The sequence below is a fragment of the Neolamprologus multifasciatus genome, chromosome 18, assembly GCF_963576455.1.
Source record: "Neolamprologus multifasciatus chromosome 18, fNeoMul1.2, whole genome shotgun sequence".
Classification (NCBI taxonomy): domain Eukaryota; kingdom Metazoa; phylum Chordata; class Actinopteri; order Cichliformes; family Cichlidae; genus Neolamprologus; species Neolamprologus multifasciatus.
In genome coordinates this window covers 36262724-36282757 of record NC_140456.1, presented here as the reverse complement: position 1 = coordinate 36282757, position 20034 = coordinate 36262724, and the positions used below count along the sequence as shown (strand labels likewise).

General features: G+C 43.4%; 1 protein-coding gene across 2 annotated transcripts in view; it reads right to left on the bottom strand.

The window, feature by feature from the left end:
* The window catches only part of LOC146498579 (glycogen debranching enzyme-like), a 31175-nt gene extending 14045 nt beyond the window's left edge, over positions 1 to 17130 (bottom strand). For both annotated transcript variants that reach the window (XM_085139895.1, XM_085139896.1), the window contains exons 1-9: positions 16996 to 17130; positions 13908 to 14030; positions 11903 to 12113; positions 5900 to 6069; positions 5459 to 5662; positions 3563 to 3744; positions 2450 to 2561; positions 2137 to 2263; positions 611 to 713 (exon numbers count right to left, since the gene is read on the bottom strand). In XM_085139895.1, the coding sequence (XP_084996021.1) occupies positions 611 to 713; positions 2137 to 2263; positions 2450 to 2561; positions 3563 to 3744; positions 5459 to 5662; positions 5900 to 6069; positions 11903 to 12113; positions 13908 to 13995 (1197 nt within the window). In that variant the 5' untranslated portion in view covers positions 13996 to 14030; positions 16996 to 17130. The remainder of the gene's footprint in view (positions 1 to 610; positions 714 to 2136; positions 2264 to 2449; positions 2562 to 3562; positions 3745 to 5458; positions 5663 to 5899; positions 6070 to 11902; positions 12114 to 13907; positions 14031 to 16995) is intronic.
* Between the last annotated feature and the right edge of the window lie 2904 nt (positions 17131 to 20034).

The window sequence follows — 20034 nt, the reverse complement described above, 5'->3', positions numbered from 1 at the left end:
ACCACACGTTATTACAGAGCTGTTAGAGGTGCTGCAGTGGTTGGACCTGAATCACCTGCAGGCTCCTGCTTCATTCAAATGAAAGCGACGTTTCTTGTAAACAGCCACAAACATCTGATACAGGACAGCATGAACCTCCACGCTGAGCCGTGTCCATTCATATTTTTATCTAACATTTCACTTTAATGTGAAAAACTAAATGTCAGGAAACCCCTGAGCTCGTCCGGTACCCCCCGCGGCCCCCTTTAGCTCCGCCCCTGTTTGCAGCGGGGTGACGCTGCCGTCAGCGTTCAGCATGCTGCCCGTCTGTATCAGACCAAGTTCACCAAGTTAAGTGTAACTTGTGCAAACAGCGGTGGATGGAGCAGCTTCACGTGTTGAACAGGTGCTTTGAAGGACTACTACCAGCTTTATGTGAAGCTTTTAATGGTGATTACTGGTCACAGCTCCGCCTCCTCTTCACGGCGTGTCCTCAGACTCCAAGTTAAAGTGACAGCATCGTCACCCGGGGCTGCACTGGCCCGATGCTGACCGACAGACGGACATTAACTCACAGGTTAACACCTGTCGATGCTTTTCCCCTCTAACAGGTCAGGTGTGGCAGCCTTACCTGCTCCTGATGCTGGTGCACGAGGTGATGCTGCTCTGCATTCAGGTCAGTCAGTTTCTGATTCAGCCACCCGCAGCACTCCTCGATGTGTTGAGGTGACGAGCTACAGAGGGAAGCAACATTACATCACACTGTGTCGCACACAGATACACACTTTACACTGGTCTCAGCGTCACAGAGTCTCATCACATCTGAACAATAGAAACATAACGATGTATTTCTTTAATATTTGTGGTGCAGGCTCATCTTTTTCAACCACGCTGTGCTGAGTGATGAGCATGGAGGAACAGGATGTGCTCCCTACAGACGCAAACATCAGTCTTCACAACAGGTCCTGATTCATTTAATGCTGCACTGACGTTCACACTGAGTCAAAGGGACTGTGTGACGTCACCTGAACGACTGATTCTGGACTGGAAACCAAACAAACATCATATTTAAGAACAAGTTCTTTCACACTCTGGACGATCGTCAGCCAATCACAGGGGTCCATGGGTCTGACATGTAGCTGTACCCACACACGGTGTCAGATTAGCTGAATGTTAATGCTAACATGCAAGGACAGGAGGCTGCTGCTTTTATCCACACAGGTCCACACCTGTGCAGGTTAACATTGGTCTAATGAGGTGGTGATGTCACCTGACTGCATGTTTAAGACTTCCTGTTGCAGCTCTAATGTGATGCTGCGTAACATTGTCGAGCAAACTGTCAACTGCACACTTACAGTGCTGTGAAAGTATCTGCAGAGTTTTTACACTTGAGCAATATTTGTCACGTTTTTCTTTAATATTAGACAAAAATAACCATTTAAATACAAAATGCTGTTTCTGAACGATGAGGTAAGAAGACCGACGTGATTTTGAGCTCACTTTGTCAGACAGACATTAAAGTTACATCTGATTGAACAGGTGTGGCTCGTTAATCAGATCATTCATTTGATGGGTTTGGACAGCTTCATCTACCCTTAATAAATGTAATCTTAATTTAAAAACACTTTTATAAATGCCAACAGTCTTTTACGCCTGTCGGGTGGAAACAGCACATTTACTCAGCTCATCTTTGTCCAGGATTGAACGAACGCCTCACCTGTGAGGCACGAACGTCTCACCTGTGAGGCACAGACGCCTCACCTGTGAGGCACAGACGCCTCACCTGTGAGGCACGGACGTCTCACCTGTGAGGCACGAACGTCTCACCTGTGAGGCACGGACGCCTCACCTGTGAGGCACGGACGCCTCACCTGTGAGGCACGGACGCCTCACCTGTGAGGCACAAACGTCTCACCTGTGAGGCACGGACGCCTCACCTGTGAGGCACAGACGCCTCACCTGTGAGGCACGGACGCCTCACCTGTGAGGCACAGACGCCTCACCTGTGAGGCACGAACGTCTCACCTGTGAGGCACGAACGTCTCACCTGTGAGGCACGAACGTCTCACCTGTGAGGCACGAACGTCTCACCTGTGAGGCACAAACGTCTCACCTGTGAGGCACAAACGTCTCACCTGTGAGGCACAAACGTCTCACCTGTGAGGCACAAACGTCTCCAGAGCAGAGTCCATGTCTGCTGTGTTGCCATAGCGACGGTATTGTGGATGCTGAATGATCCTGAGGCCCGTCTTCCCTCCAGTCTTGCTGCGGTCTGGCTTGGTACCTGATGGCAGGCACACGTATGTTAGCTGCACAGTGAGTGTGGTTGTAACCCTCTGCTCATCTCGGTCATGCACACAGTAAACAAGTTCTTTCTTTGGGCTTCAAACTGAAAACATGCTGCTGAGTGTTTGAAGCTCACATAAACGATCTTTGTAAACAGAGTTGGGACGTCTGTGGATTTACACACCGTTTTGCAGCAGGGTCCTAAACTCCTCCACAGCACTGTCCACTTTGACCTGGTAGAACTCCCACAGTTTGATCTGAGGGAACACGTCCTGCCACATCACACTGCGGACGGCCTGAAACACAAACCAAACACACGTTACACAAACGCGTCTTTAAAGCGTGCACGATGCTGCTGAGAAAAAGATGGTTAACTGACCCAGTTCATCTGCAGAGACATGAGGTTCGTTCTGCAGGTCAGTTATTACCTGGTTTATTCTGCAAACCCTCCTTTAGTGGCACTTCTGTAAGCCACTGAAGTAGTAATACACACAAAAAGCCAGGTTTATCCACTGACACTGATCTGGTCCACAGTGGCTCATTTGTGGGCACAGCCACAGTTAACATAGGCAGAGCATTAGTTTAGTTTAATGAGCCGACTCTGGCTTTGTGTCAGAGTTGGTAGGTGAGTGTTGGCAAGGACAGACTCCAAACACACAAACACTGCACCAAATTACAGCTTGCAAGGTAAACGCGGCTTGGTGCCAGGGTTTGGTTGTTTTCACTGTCAGGTGTAAGAGTAAAAAAAGTGCAAATGTATATAAATAAATAACAAAATGATTATATTTACTATAAAATAAAATCTAAATATAGAAACAGTGAGTATTCTGCACAGCCTTACTCAGCAGTACACACCGTCAGGTGCAAACAGGTTATTTTTTTAATTGACATGTAAGAGTTTAACATTTAATTTAATTCAAATTGTGTCTAGAAATGTCATACAAGATATGTTCTGCTCTGTTTTACAGCAGGCCAGGAAAACGCCCCTCAGCTTTGATCGAAATCCCTCATAAGTTACTCAGTACTGCTGAGTAACTTAAAGTACTGCTGAGTAACTTAAAGTACGGCTGAGTAACTTAAAGTACTGCTGAGTAACTTAAAGTACTGCTGAGTAACTTAAAGTACGGCTGAGTAACTTAAAGTACTACTGAGTAACTTACAGGAACATTTAAAAAAGCTAGCTACCTTTGGTGACGAGGCTGTGGATAAGATTTCATGCTCTCAGGCCGGGCTGTCATTGGCTCACACCAGCCTGTGACATGTGTGAAAGTTCAAAGGTGACTGTGCAGGAACTCACATTCAGGTGACTCTCCGTGGTGATGTCAGCAGGAAGTCCTTTAGCTTTGTAGCGTCCCTCGGCTACTCGGGTGGTTAAATGCCACAGAGCTCTGTCTAACACCCAGGCTGGGCGCAGGTGAGGAGAGTTCACCAGGTTATATCCACACTCTGGATGCTCCCTGATCCACACGCTGTTGGCAGCTGTGCAGGAACACAGACAGAAATCATTGAGCTGTTTAAATACTTTATTCAATGTTTCACTCTGGGGCTGTTTAAAGATCTAAGAATAGTCTGACAGTGAGTCACACATACTGTATAAATCAAAGTTCAGTCTGTATTTAACTTCACATCAGGCTCATTTTACTGCTCGACCTTTCCTGAGCGAGGATGAGGGATCCACAGGCTGGTCCCTGCCAGGAGGGACACACTCTGATACAACGAGCACGTCAAAGGAAAAGTCTCGACTCTGAAGAAACACTTTCAGACTAACTCTTAACCAGTTTTGCTATAAGATGTTTTACCAACAACCTAAACTACACCCAGCTAACCTTTCAGTGGTCTTTAAATCTTGACCTGATTCTACACAGATTTCAAGCTAAAGCCTCAGACAGGGCTACAGCACGAGTGCGGGAGCAAACCGTAACCCTGACAACGTGTGGCAGAAATGGCACATTTAAAGCTTGGAGTTAACTGCCATGTTGGACACTGTGGGATGAAAGGTCAAAGAGAGCAGATTTCTCCTGAATCCTGTTAAATCCAGAATTCAAAATCCTGCTCCTCACATACAAGGTCTGAAATAATCTTCTGTGCAAACCACAGACGACCAAAATGATCACAAGGACTTTGGTGCAGCAACCTCTTTGCAAACAGCTTCATCCAGCACCAGCCAGCGATACATGTTCCTGCCTGGAACCTCGTGGTTATCGTGTGTGCTCGAGGTCAGGGAAGAGACCTGTGACACTTCCACAGAGGCAGTACTGAGCCCACAGAAAGCAAATGTTTGCAGTCTCCCCCACAGCACAGTGCTCACCTGCTGCGCTTCAAAGGTAACAAAACCAAAATCTTCCCCTTTCCCCCCCAAACGGCTTCTCTTTACTTCCCTTTATGTTGAGCCAACAACAACCTGTTCTGTCGACCTTCACAGGATAAGGTAACGATGTGCCTGAAAGTCGCCTTTGGAACAGTTTAATGACACTTTCAATCCTGTGGAAATGTGCGGACTCTCAGTGAAACGTGTTGTCATGAAACCTCTCGCACTAGAACATGTGGTGGAACAAAGACGATTGCATAAACGTTCAGGCCAAATAAAAGTGAGTGTGAGTTTAATAATGAAAGTGTGCAGCATAACAAACCATGAGCTGTAAACAAAGATCACAATAAAACAACTCGTTGCATGTACGCTGAGGGCACATGTCGACTTCTCCATCCTTGCTCCATAATCGAATCCATGCATTATGAAAAGGATGTTCAGTCAGTGATCGGCTCCATGGACTGGCTCAGGAAGCCTTGTGATCCACTGCCCCTGCACGAAGACAGTTGCATTTTTGCTCTTTGTTAATGAAGAGTGCTGGTTAACATGTTCTGTTAAGTTGGCTGCTGTGGGTAACCTGAAGCTTTTAACTTGGTTAGTGGTTGGTACGAGCCGACCATGACATTTCTGAAGGATGTTGCGCCGCTGCAGTCAATGTTTGGTACGTCTGATGAAAAGCACAGGGTCGAGCGCTTAGAGGGGAGACGTCTAAAGACAGCAGTGAAGCAGCCGTCTCACATCAGATGCAGGAGGTGACCTTTGACCTCCGAGGGGAAGGAAACGGTGTTGCACTAATGAACGGCCCTCCTCATGGCTCCTACTATGCTCTAAGGCAACATCGATATCAACATGTAAAAGAAAAACCTCCCACAGTCACCACCTCACCAGTGTGGTTATACACCACGTCTGTGATGCACAGCATGTCCCACTCTGTCTTTAGCTTCTCCACCAGCCCCCCCACGTCCGTCCAGTCGTAGCTGCGACCCGCCGGGCTGAACTCTGGGTTGACGCTCAGCTGGTCAGCTAAGGAGTAGCAGGACCTGGACTCCCCCAGAGTCTGCACTGGAGTGAAGTGGATCATGTTGTATCCTGGAAGACAAACCCACATTAATCCTTCTACACGACATTTAGTTTGATCCTGACGTGTGAGGAGTCCCCTCACACACTGTGTCCATGTGATGTACCTAAACACGCAGGAGGATTGATTCGAGTTCAGGCCGATGACAGGAACCGTGGTCGTCAATAACAACCAGAAGTGACCGAGTTTTTATAATTGAACACAAAACAAAGAACCAGAGTCCGTGTGGGCACGCCATGCTAACCTACCCGACTCCTTGGCCACTCTCAGTCTATCTGGCCAGTCATCCAGGTGTCCCAGACATTTGGACAGGTAGGTCTGGATGGTGATGCAGTCTAACGGCAAAATACGGTCGTCGGCCCCGACACGGAGAACGGGATCCACCACAATATAACCTCCTCCTATGCGCTCCGAGTCTCTGATGGGATGTAACACAAATACAGCAGGTTAATATACAAACGTGTCACAATATGATTGATAGACTGACACCACGTATTTACTTTCTCTAGATAACAGTGAGACAAGCGCAGGCTAAGCTTCAGATGATGATGGAGAGCCTAACAGTGAGGATGAGGAGGTGATACCCAAAAGCAAACACAGCATTTGAGCGAGTGTTGCTGGAGCACTTCCTACTCAGAGTCCATGACAGGAGGAGCAGAAAGGTGGATGGAAATGACTGACTGCACGATGGGAACGGAGGGTGAGTGGTTAAAACGCCAAGACGCCACATCGCTGGGAGAAGTTTCACTTTAAAAATACGATTCAGAATAATTCAGACTGGGTCACTTTAGATATTTTAATACTCAAAGTGTTGAGCAGTTATCTTACAGTTTTACTCAGTGCAGCGTTTAATACTTGACCATAATATTTTATTAGGATATCAGAAGATCCCACAGGTACTGTAGGACTGCACTGCAGTGAATCATACCCATCTAAGAGTCCAGTTAATGTAAACGTGGAGGCTGCTTCACATACAGAGGTTCACTATGGCTTCCACGGGTTGCTGTGGGCTTTCCTCAGTATTAGGTATAGATACGTGATTCCCACTTTGATCCATCCATGGAGCCAAATAACACACATCACTATTACTTCTAGATTTGACTCTTGTTCATCGTTAAAAAGCCTCCAGTTGATTCACAGTGCTGCAGGATGAGTCCTGACAGGGACTGCAAACAGCACATGTCTCCTGTTTTGGCTTCTCTTCACTGAACCCAACTTAAAATCCTGCTCCTCACATACAAGGTCTTAAATAATCAGGCCCCATCTTATCTTAATGACCTTGTAGTACCATATCACCCTATCAGAGCACTTCGCTCCCGCTCTGCAGGCCTACTTGTTGTTCCTAGAGTATTTAAAAGTAGAATGGGAGGGAGAGCCTTCAGTTTTCCTCTTCTGTGGAACCAGCTTCCAATCCTCCCTTAGGCCTCTTGCAGCATAACTATCTCTTGGTGTAACAGAGCTCTGAGTTAGTGAACTGGACCTTTCAAGCACACCTGTTGTTGGTGCCTCTTGGAAGATTTGATATCGACTGCTGAGCGGTGCAGAGTTCCCCAATCAAAGCGATCTGTTAGAATGAATCTGCAGGATGTCTGTGCATCGCACCAGTACACTTTGTGCATGAACCCTGTTGGGTAAACTACACTGGTTTGGACTTGGCCCTCCACCCACTGCTCTAAATGTTGTCTGAATATGACTGGATCCTTTCTGGATGGCGTTACACAGAAAAGCTGATGTCAGAAACCATTTGGTGACATCAAAGTGGCGACATCCATTTTTCATTTACATGCTCTAGTAAACATGAGGGCAATCCCAAAAGTAAAGTGTCCTATTGTTTTAGAAATACAAGCAACCGTTTATTTTCCATAGTATGTGCAGCATTTTAAAGCTTAAAGACTTATTTTCCTACATAATCGCCGTTTTGGTCGGTGCGTTTTTGTAGACGCTGTGACAGTTTTACAAAGCCCATGTCACAGCCGCTCGCCGCAGAATCGCCTTCCTGACAAATGTTTCTCCAACTTTGGGAACAGGTGGTAGTCACTGGGTGAAGTCTGGACTGGTGGCTGATGTTCCAACCAAAGTTTTGCAGGAGACGGGTGACGTGTGGACACGTGGTGTAACTGCAAATGAACGGTTCATATGCAGCTGCAGTTAAAGACAATAAATGTAATATTCTTAACATCGTCTCTAAATAAACCTGAAAGTGCTCAAATTAGTTAAACTCAATGTTATTTATACAGCACCAAATCACAATTACCCCGAGGTGCTTCATACTGTAAGGTCGACCCTACAATAATGCATCCAGAGAAAAAACCAACAATCATATGACCCCCTATGAGCAGCACTTTGGCGACAGTGGGAAGGAAAAACTCCCTTTTAACAGGAAGAAACCTCCAGCAGAACCAGGCTCAGGGAGGGGCGGGGCCATCTGCTGTGATTGGTTGAGGTTGCTACTCTAGTCTGCATGCCAAATATCCTTGGGCCAGACACAAACTCCAAGTGCTCTGGGAGATTGCTTTCAACTGGAATATTAATTTATAACCTAAAACATAGTTATAATTAGTCCCTGGTTTGATTGAGCCAGACCTATTCAGCATGTTATCCCGGGACTGGCCGGCATCTCTGACTGACACCTTTATCTGCTGTTTCACAAAGTATTCACTCTCTTCTTAATCACAAAGAAAGAACAATGCAGTATCCACATCTGAACCAAAGAATAAAACAGTGAAATGTGGATTATTAAATATTAGGTCTCTCTCCTCCAAGTCTCTGTTAGTACATGACTTAATAATTGATCAACAAATTGATTTACTCTGCCTTACAGAAACCTGGTTGCAGCAGGATGATTATGTTAGTTTAAATGAATCAACACCCCCGAGTCATTCTAACTACCAGAAATCTCGAAGCACAGGTCGAGGGGGCGGTGTGGCAGCAATTTTTCACACCAGTCTATTAATTAATGAAAGACCAAGACAGACTTTTAATTCATTTGAAAGCCTGATGCTTAACATTGTCCACCCCAGCTGTGAAACTCAGAAACCAGTCTTACTTGTTATCATCTATCGTCCACCTGGGCCTTACACAGAGTTTCTGTCTGATTTCTCAGACTTTATATCTAATTTAGTTCTGAGCTCAGATAAAATAATTATTGTGGGTGATTTTAACATCCATGTTGATGCTAAAAATGACAGCCTCAACATGGCATTTAATCTGTTGTTAGACTCAATTGGTTTCTCTCAAAATGTAAAAGAACCCACCCACCACTTTAATCACACTCTAGATCTTGTTTTAACATATGGCATAGAAACTGAACATTTAACAGTGTTTCCTGAAAACCCTCTCCTGTCTGATCATTTCTTGATAACATTTACAGTTACAATAATTGATTACGCAGCAGTGGAGAGTGGACTTTATCAAAGTAGATGTCTTTCTGAAAGCGCTGTAACTAAGTTTAAGAATATAATCCAGCCACTGTTATCATCGTCAATGCCCTGTACCAACACAGAGCAGAGCAGCTATCTGAACGCTACCCCAACAGAGGTCGATTATCTTGTTAATAATTTCACCTCCTCACTACGTACGACTCTGGATACTGTAGCTCCAGTGGAAACTAAGGTCTCTAATCAGAAGTACCTGACCCCGTGGTATAATTCTCAAACACGTACCCTAAAGCAGATGACTCGTAATCTGGAGAGGAAATGGCGTGTCACAAATTTAGAGGATCATCATTTAGCCTGGAGAAATAGTTTGTTGCTTTATAAGAAAGCCCTCCGCAAAGCCAGAACAGCTTACTACTCATCACTGATTGAAGAAAATAAGAACAACCCCAGGTTTCTCTTCAGCACTGTAGCCAGGCTGACAAAAAGTCAGAGCTCTTTTGAGCCAACCATCCCTTTAACGTTAACTAGTGATGACTTCATGAACTTCTTCACAAATAAAATTTTTATCATTAGAGAAAAAATTACCAATAATCATCCCACAGATGTAATATTATCTACAGCTACTCTTAGTTCCATTGATGTTAAGTTAGACTCTTTTTTTCCAATCGATCTTTCTGAGTTAACTTCAATAATTACTTCCTCCAAACCATCAACGTGTCTTTTAGACCCCATTCCTACAAAACTGCTCAAAGAAGTCCTGCCATTGGTTAATTCTTCGATCTTATATATGATCAACCTATCTCTAATAATCGGCTATGTACCACAGGCCTTCAAGGTGGCTGCAGTTAAACCTTTACTCAAAAAGCATCTCTAGACCCAGCAGTCTTAGCTAATTATAGGCCAATCTCCAACCTTCCTTTCATATCAAAAATCCTTGAAAGAGTAGTTGTCAAACAGCTAACAGATCATCTGCAGAGGACTGGTTTATTTGAAGAGTTTCAGTCAGGTTTCAGAGTTCATCACAGCACAGAAACAGCTTTAGTGAAGGTTACAAATGATCTTCTTATGGCCTCTGACAGTGGACTCATCTCTGTGCTTGTCCTTCTTGACCTTAGTGCAGCATTCGATACTGTTGACCATAATATCCTATTAGAGCGATTAGAACATGCTGTAGGTATTACAGGTATTGCACTGCAGTGGTTTGTATCATATCTATCTAATGGACTCCAATTTGTGCATGTAAATGGAGAGTCCTCTTCACACACTGAGGTTAATTATGGAGTTCCACAGGGTTCGGTGCTAGGACCAATTCTGTTTACATTATACATGCTTCCCCTAGGCAGCATCATTAGAAGACATAGCATACATTTTCACTGCTATGCAGATGACACCCAGCTCTATCTGTCCATGAAGCCAGATAACACACACCAATTAGTTAAACTGCAGGAATGTCTTAAAGACATAAAGACTTGGATGGCCACTAACTTTCTGCTTCTTAACTCAGATAAAACTGAGGTCATTGTACTCGGCGCTGAAAAGCTTAGAAATATGGTATCTAAGCAGATTCTTACTCTGGATGGCATTACCTTGGCCTCCAGTAACACTGTGAGGAACCTTGGAGTCATTTTTGACCAGGATATGTCCTTCAACGCACATATTAAACAAATATGTAAGACTGCGTTCTTCCATTTGCGCAACATCTCTAAAATTAGAAATATCCTGTCTCAGAGTGACGCTGAAAAACTAGTTCATGCATTTATTACTTCCAGGCTGGACTACTGCAATTCATTATTATCAGGATGTCCAAAAAACTCACTGAAAAGCCTTCAGTTAATCCAAAATGCTGCAGCAAGAGTACTGACAGGGACTAGAAAGAGAGAGCATATTTCTCCTGTTTTGGCTTCCCTTCATTGGCTTCCTGTTAAATCCAGAATTGAATTCAAAATCCTGCTCCTCACATACAAGGTCTTAAATAATCAGGCCCCATCTTATCTTAATGACCTTGTAGTACCATATCACCCTATTAGAGCACTTCGCTCTCGCTCTGCAGGCCTACTTGTTGTTCCTAGAGTATTTAAAAGTAGAATGGGAGGGAGAGCCTTCAGTTTTCAGGCCCCTCTTCTGTGGAACCAGCTTCCAGTTTGGATTCAGGAGACAGACACTATCTCTACTTTTAAGATTAGGCTTAAAACCTTCCTTTTTGCTAAAGCATATAGTTAGGGCTGGACCAGGTGACCCTGAATCCTCCCTTAGTTATGCTGCAATAGATGTAGGCTGCCGGGGGATTCCCATGATGCATTGAGTTTTTCCTTTCCAGTCACCTTTCTCACTCACTATGTATTAACAGACCTCTCTGTATTGAATCATATCTGTTATTAACCTCTGTCTCTCTTCCACAGCATGTCTTTATCCTGTCTTCCTTCTCTCACCCCAACCGGTCGCAGCAGATGGCCGCCCCTCCCTGAGCCTGGTTCTGCTGGAGGTTTCTTCCTGTTAAAAGGGAGTTTTTCCTTTCCACTGTTGCCAAAGTGCTTGCTCATAGGGGGTCATATGATTGTTGGGCTTTTCTCTGTATCTATGAAGCGCCTTGAGGCGACATTTGTTGTGATTTGGCGCTATATAAATAAAATTGAATTGAATTGAATTGAATTGAACTTCTTAAACAATTGATAGAGTTCTACAATAACTTTTAATAAAAACGGACAAATGAAGAACAGACTGTCTCACATAAAGACACGCTATCACAGGCTTTAGTGACAGCGTGGATGATTCCAACAAAATGATTTAATATTTTCCACTGCATTTTCCTGAATTCAGCTTTGACATTGAAACCCCGGATTCATAAAATGTGGGCGACTGTCAGGAGGGTCTTACACATATCCAAAGTAGTACTGATAGGACCCGGCCAACTTGAGGTCCAGAGAGCAGAACTTATCCGAGTCTTCTTCCTTTCCTGTTGGGTAGGTCCACGGCAAAACACGGAAGTTGTTTCGGTCAAACAGCTGTCCTCCAAGTGGATAGTTGGTGTGCACCATAACCTTCTTTCCCTGAAGGCTCGGACCGAGACGGAACTGCAGCTCAAACCCTGCAGACAGAAAAGTACGACAAACTGAACAAACTGTGGTGGATTGTAAGGAAACTTTGTCTTCACCCTGTTAAAATGTCACAACTGTTTGTGTCTCAACAAGTCTGAAAAGATTCGTCTCTTGCAGTAATCATTACTGCAACCCACTCACAAGACAATCCCACATCCCTGACACACACACACACACACACACACACACACACACACACACACACACAGTCATTAGCAGAAAACTGTAGGTCTTGTTGGTCCTCCAGAGTTAGAGTTTAATTGTCTGTCTATAAAGAGTCCCATATGACAGACAGCCAACAGAATCCTTATCAGATGCTCTAAATGCCAAGTGGCACATCTCTTCAACCCTTTCAGCCAAGCCGACACGCACACGAACATTTCATGCATGCACAAACGTGCATACACGGTGCATCCCGACTATCACCCAGAAAGACCACACTGTTTCTGCACTCAGCCAGCAGCTGTGCAGAGATGCTCAGAGAAAACTACATTTCAGCAAAGTTACACAATGATTAAAGTCACTCTGCTGACCACCAATTGACACATTACTGCTGATGTGAATTGAACCTAACCTGTGTTTCCCCTCAGACAGCAGTTTCAGTGCTCTGACCCTGGAATACATCTGACTGATTCTCCAGTTCACACTTCAGAGAACAGAGTCACCAATAACCAGAGTTTGTTCCTGGTGTTTGTGTCAAATGAGGAAAATGTATTTTAACCGTGGACAGGTTGACTGTAGGGCTACGACCTCCTCAGTTACCTAGCTGGTTTCCCGACTGCTCGGGATGATTTGCTAGGGAACAGCTTATGGTGCCTTATTGCCCTCACCTAGCTAGCTGCAGGATTTTTGAGGGTGAGAAGCCAGGTCTCCAATTCACTGAGCTTGGCCTCCAAAGCTGGAAACGCATCTTTAACACTAAATGGGGCTGAGGAATAACTCAACATTTGATACACCGAGTAAGAAAGTGATGAAGGGTCACATGACAAAGCCACACCCACCTGATTTCAGCTAAGAATTAAGCTAAAAGCTAAGCTACACTAACAAATCCATAAGACAACATGAGAAATAAGATGAATAGAATTTTCAGGAAGTGTGTTTCTGAGAAAGCTGCACTATGAAATAAGACGTAGGAATGAGTGGACACGTGAACATTCATGAAAGCCCTTCCTAACTTTTTTTATGAATGCTGTTACCAAAGCCAATAATGCAGAAACTCCAACAGTCTGTAATATTCCACATTGTGTTTAGACATGACACGTTTCAGCCCCCTGACGTCAGTATAGATCACTACAGATGCAGATTAAAGGTTCCTGCTACGGTCAGCCCAAAGCTTGCTGCTTTCTCTCTACAGTAGACGTCTTTCTACAAAACCTTTAAAATGAAACGTAACCAAGAAGTGTTGAAGCTGAACCTTGGTACCTTCCACATAAAACAACGGTTCCCTCAATTCCTTTCCTCAGAGTGAGGACTACAGCTCATCAGTATAACACTGATGTATATTCCTTATGCAAACAGAAAAAGGTTTATTTGGCTTAATATTAATACAAATATATATGTGGCTTGAACATTTCCGACCTTTTCAACAGAAACAACAGCAAGACACACACATTCAAATTTTCAATGTATAAAATTAGTAGCATATAAAAACATTATCAACCAACTTAGCAGCTTAGTAGATGGAGCCACTGCAGCATAATCCCACTGCATAATATTACACATTAAATGCAGGATTTTATAAAGTAAGTGCTATTGAACAGTGCAGTCAGTAATACGGTTCTTACCTTGCTCGAGTCTGAACAGAGTTCTCTCTAAATTCTGCTTGTCGTTCAGCATGAGGACTCTAATCTGCTTCAGGTGTTGAGGCAACATACTGGGAGAATCGGTTCAGAGTTATACTGATCCTCCTGTCAGGACAAAAACAGGCAGGTTACTACGTGACCTACCGTGACACACTAACTGAACACAGTGAGAGCCGTCTGTCCAAGCAGCACCAGCAGGAATATTGAAAGTGTATGTGCCATATCAGCATCGCAGTCCAACTGGCCTCAGGTAGCACCAAGTGTAATGGAAAAATCCCAGTTCAAAACTTTAATAACTACAAAGTCCTTAAACACTGTATTGACAGAGAGGTGCAGTCTTGTCTTTGTGCCGTCCTTAAAAACTGGCTGATGTTGATGATTAAAAAATCAGTTTGTTTTCCTGCAGGAAAGATGATTTTATAAAAAGTGTCAATAAATAAACACTTTTTCCAGCTATTCATTGGGAATGCGTCACAGATATACAGCACTCAGCACTCGTTTTCCAGTATGCCACTATCAGACCGAAGGGTGAGTTTCTTCATCCCTACTGTGACCTCTAAAGGTTAAACACAATCAGTGGTTTCAGAGTGTACTTCCTCACTGCCACTGTGGTCATGTTCACATTAACTTTTGTTATTTACCAATAAATTTCAACAGGTATCAAACTCTTTTCCAACAACAGCAGATAATGTTTCAGTAACTGAAAAGCATGACTGCTTATACTACTTTACATTTACTGTGAGTTTGGTTTCAGCACTTTCTAATCTTACACGCCGTGTTACAAAAGCAGGATCACAGGGATTCCCGGAGGGCAAACAGAGAGAACACCAAGATATCAGCAACAAGTCCTTCAAGTCCCGGGAAAGCCTGGGTTCCATGGATCCCACATGTTTAGGGCTGCGTATCGTCACTGATTTCTACAATCGATTCGATTCACGATTCGATTCAATTCAATTCGATTTGAATCTGGGAAATTTTGCCTCAGAAAGCCAGAAATAATATAATTCAGATCAGTACATTTACATATTTTTGTATCTATAAAAAGGAAGCTGACACATGCAAGACTTTATCAAAGGTGTGAGCGTCACAGCAGATGCCTTTGTGTCAAAGTAGCTGAAGATAAAACACAGAAAAACATAAAGGTGATTTTCCTGTTCTGGGATTTTATAAAATATTCTGCAGTACATCAAAAACAAAAGAAAACCATTAATCAACACATGAACATTACCTCTGAAGTTACAGCGGTTTATTAGAGACACGGCTGAGCGTTTAGCATTTTGTATAATTTTAAAAAGTTTAAATTTGTTCAGAAACCTGTTGAACGGCAGAAATTAGGTTTTCTTTTCGGAAGTAAGTAAAAAAAAACGTCAGCCGACAGCCTGTAAACAACGGTAGACTTGTGCGTAACAAGCAAGCGAATAATGCAGAAAACAGATTTCGGGGATAGACGAGAAACTGTTCTTGAAGTACAGAGAGAGAGAGAGAGAGAGAGAGCTGTGCATGAAGTGTGATTTTATTGTGGTTGAAGCAAAACAGCAAAAGTCAGAGTGAATTCATGACGATGTTTATGTGAAGCGTAGTTTGGATCTTCTTTTGCTGCTGGTTCGGTCAGTATTGTTTGGAGAGACATCAAACTAACAGCTTTAGAATCAGCGCAAAAAGGGCGTAAACACAAAGCGCGGACCCGCCGACAGATCAGAATCAGCGAGCTGTCGGCTTTCAGCCCCGAGAAAGGCGACATCTCACTGATTCTGATCCGCGGGTCCGGGTCTTTGTGCAGAAGCCTGTTCCTGCTCTCATTTACTGTTTTAAATGTTTGGTGGTTGTTGAAATTGGCAACTGGCATGATGACAACAAGGGGTGATGTGGTTAAAAGGGAAAACAAACACTTCAGGTAGTGAGTTTAAGACATGCTTTAAGCAATCCACTCTTACACAAAGTGAGGAAGTTCAGGCCTCATTTCACATAACGTACAGCAACTACTACAGTTAGTTTAAAGTGACTCATGAATCATCAACTATCCTCGGTCAATGACCTGTGATCAACTGAACCTTGTTTTTTTACACCATAAAAATATATTTTTAAAAGAATATTTCAGTCCTACCAATCAGATCTACAGTATAAAACACATGTTTAACTGAGTGCAAAGCCCATTAAACACCCGACAGAGACACTACAGTGCGCGGATATAGTGAGTCTTAATATTCCTGCTGTTTTAACAAATGCTTTACATTTGAATTCAGGGATTACTGCAATGTAACCGCAAACCTCTGCACTGACTGGAGCAGGTTAACGCGTCTGAAGTCACTGAACCCCGCTGACCCTCTTCCGAGTCTGCGCAGTGCTCCGAGGTGCAGGACAAGGTCAGGAATTCTGCCGTTAATGTCACAGCATCTATTTTTAAAAGCGTCCAGCTCCTTCGGTACATTGGGTCCACGCCATTACAAACGCAGAGACACGGACATTTACATCAAGTTAATAAGCATTTGCAACGGAAAAACACGAGTCTGCACGAGTCTGCACAGCTAACGTCCTTCGTGTGGCTGCGCTCAGTTTAAAGGCGAGCTTGCTTTGCTGCACAGCACCAGTGTTTAACTATTTCACAGTTCGGCACAGCGTGACTGCAGAAACACGACCAACAAAACAGCGGAATTATTGTGTTTCACACGGTGTGACAGCCTGCACACACACACGGTCAGCCAGTAGCACGGCGCGCTGTAGTGGGCGGTGCTGTCAAGCGACAATTTCACTGCGGAGAATAACACAGTAGAGCGATTTGGCCCCAACACTTCAATAATAACCCGCATTTACAAGCTAACGAGGTCAGCGGGGACAGATGGATGAAAATGCTGTTTACCAGCAAACAGCTGACACTCCCTTTAACCGCAGTAGGCTCTAAAGTGAACAGACAACTGCAACGTGAAAAGGGTCACGTTACAAATAACATCACAACCGTTAGTTAAGCAAACGCCGCTGAGCTAACGTAGCTAGCTACTTGTCTTCCAAGCTAGCATCGTCATCGTCTAACAACATGAGCAAAGGGAAAACGCATTACAATGTCCACGTTCACCTGTCCGTTGTGTGTCCGGGGTCCGTCACAGCAGCAGAACAGTTTGTGGTAGTTTCCCGGATAGACAGCAGCTGTAGGGAAGGGGCGTGGCTACAGACCGGGGCGGAATTTATTACTGTACAGTTTAGTGCTTTTACCGTAATGATGCGAAAAAACGAGCAAAAACGTGTAAAGCGAATTTTCCGTTTTGAAAGCCCTATTTAACAAAAACAGCACACAAAGATTTGAGCTAAAGTAGAAGTCTGGGTTTGTCTTTATATATAGCACTGTGCAAAAGCTTTATGTTTTGTTTCCCACAGCCAGCGTCCGCAGCACAACACCGGCTAAACTTGTTAGTTTGAAGTGTTGTGGTGAAGTTTACAGTGTTGGGCTGGTGCAAGGCAGGCACTGCCTGAGACTGCTGTGACACCTTTAAGAGATGCTGATAATAAAAGCTTTATTTTGTAGCATGTCAACTTTATTGGGCAGCAGCAGTAGTAGACAGAAGACACAGCAGACACCTGTGGGGCATGACCTGCAGGAAGGAGCCGATACTGGACTCGATCCATGGCCACTGCAAAAACAATATGTGGTACATGTTCTACCAGCTGTTGGTGTTGTTATTTGGAACATTTGCAATGAAAAGAGTGAAAGAGTTGATGCTTCTTTAACTCAGGAGCATGTATGTCCCTCTGTCTTCTTCCATCTCTTGTCTCACCTTCACTTCTCACTGGGTTTGCCAGTAGTTAACATTTATTTTGTCATATCTACCCTTCTGATCAGGTACTAGTCTTGTCAAGGATAAATAGATGTAAGTGGTTGAATTGAGTTCAGTGTATGATAATGTAAGAACAGATCTTTTGTAAGCACTGTGTAGCCATTTCATGCTCAGTTTATGCATCTAATGAGATTTACACAGTGCCAGTGTTGTCCATTATAGTCCCGTTATCCAACTGTCTCGGGCCTTTTCGGTCACCTACTATATTATAGATATATTAGTCCTTAATGGAGACTTAATGGAGCAGCTTTGTCCACGTACTACAGATCCACAGGTTGTGCTGGGGGCATTGCAACTGTTCACGAGAATCACCTCCGTCCTGTCTTCTTTCTGCTTCAGTTTCTAACAAACATTTACAGCGGTGTGAAAAAGTGTTGGCCCCCTTCCTGATTTCATATTTTGTTTGTATGTTTGTCGCACTTCAATGTTTCAGATCATCAAAAATTTGAATATTAGACAAAGATAACAGAAGTCAACACAAAATGCAGCTTCTAAATGAAGGTTTTTATTATTAAGGGGAAAACATCCAAACTTACATGAGCCTGTGTGAAAAAGTGAAACCAGTTCATCAGAAATTCTGCTCCCAGGTCTAAAATGAACATAAGAAATACACAGTACATATAGTTATAATTATAGAAGTTATAGTATATTATACTGCATATAAATGTACCTGTCCACTTGTTAGTTACATACTCACGTGGAGGCAGGGACCTCACAGAGGAAGCATTACTCCCAACCTATCATAAGATTGTGTTGTACATTGTTATATATAGTTTTTTTTTTTATTAATAAAAACATCAAGAAGTCACAAACGACAGTAGAACACACCATGGTACATGTTTAAACAAGGAAGGCTCATTCATCAAAATAATTTATTATTAAAATAGACATAACATCATTTTTTCACCCCAAAAAACACACATGTTCAAAACACCAGCCAGACACCAGACAAGCTGTCACATGGTATCAAACAGAAGCTGTCAATTCAGCTCTGTGGCCAATCATAATGAAGCAGTTCATCAGAAGTTGTAGATTCAAGCTGCTCTTCACACCTTTGGCCACCAGATGTCACCAAAGAGGCTTGTGTCGAAAAGCTTGGAGTAATGAACCGCTGTTCACTACAAACGTCAGTGTTTCAGCCTCATTTGGCATCACTGCGGCAAACTAAAGACCTTTATTGCACTGTAGCAAATATACTACATACAAAAACCAAAAACAGGAAACAGTAACAGAAATCTGGAAACTAGCAACTATGGATATAACACAGAACAATAAGGAGAACCAAGACCAAGAATAACAACAAAGACTATAACTTCAACCAGAATCATACTGGGTCACGGACCCAGTAGACCCAGTAGACCCAGTAGACCCAGTAGTCGTAGTCGCTCAGCAGGATCGTTGATGTGATGGAAGCACAGAGGTGGTATCAGATCAGACGCTCTAGCTTGTATCTGTAATTGTTATAACTTATGACATGTTTAATTATAAGGTTAGCCATCATGCTAGGAACATTAAAAGCTTCCTTCACAAACAGTCTTGGTTTTTTCTCATCAGCATCAGGTGTCTAGATTGCTGTTTGTGTTTTCAGTGTTATTTCCTGCAGTTTTGCTGAACATTTGAAAATGAATTTTAACACAGATATTTTGTGCGTTCTTTTCTAGGAGGGTTGTAGTGACCTGTGCATTAAAACACAATTCTTTACATTCAGGACTTATATGTGGTCTAAATGAAACTTTGTTTGAGGGATGTGACAAATATGAAAGATTTAACTGAGATGGAAATACCACAACATGCAATAATACAGTTATAATAACAATAGCAGCATATGCTTTTAGCCAGCATATTATAGCATAATGTTAAAGTATTTTACTGATTTTACTGTAGTTTACTCATTTTGCCCTCTCTCTATCTGTTTGAGTGTTGGTGTTGTGTTTCAGGGACAGGTGCTCCTCTGGGTTCCCACCCTTGAATTCAGCATAACTACAAACACATCTGTTGGTAATGACCTGATTCCTACTGTCTCCGTACCTCTGGAGAGGTTGAGGTGTGTTTTTTGTCTTCGCCTCTCCCACCAGGGCGTACTGGATACTTTCTTTGGTACTGTGTTTGGGGTACTGGATGTGTGTGCTTATGTAACTCAGGTGTTTTGACTGAGAAATAATAACCACTCCACAGTGGATGGGCTTACATGGTATCTCCCTTGCTGAGACAACTAGAAGGACCAGAAGAAGCTGGTGTCACCAGGAACTGTTTGGCCAACTGAAGCATCTGCAGTTGCACGT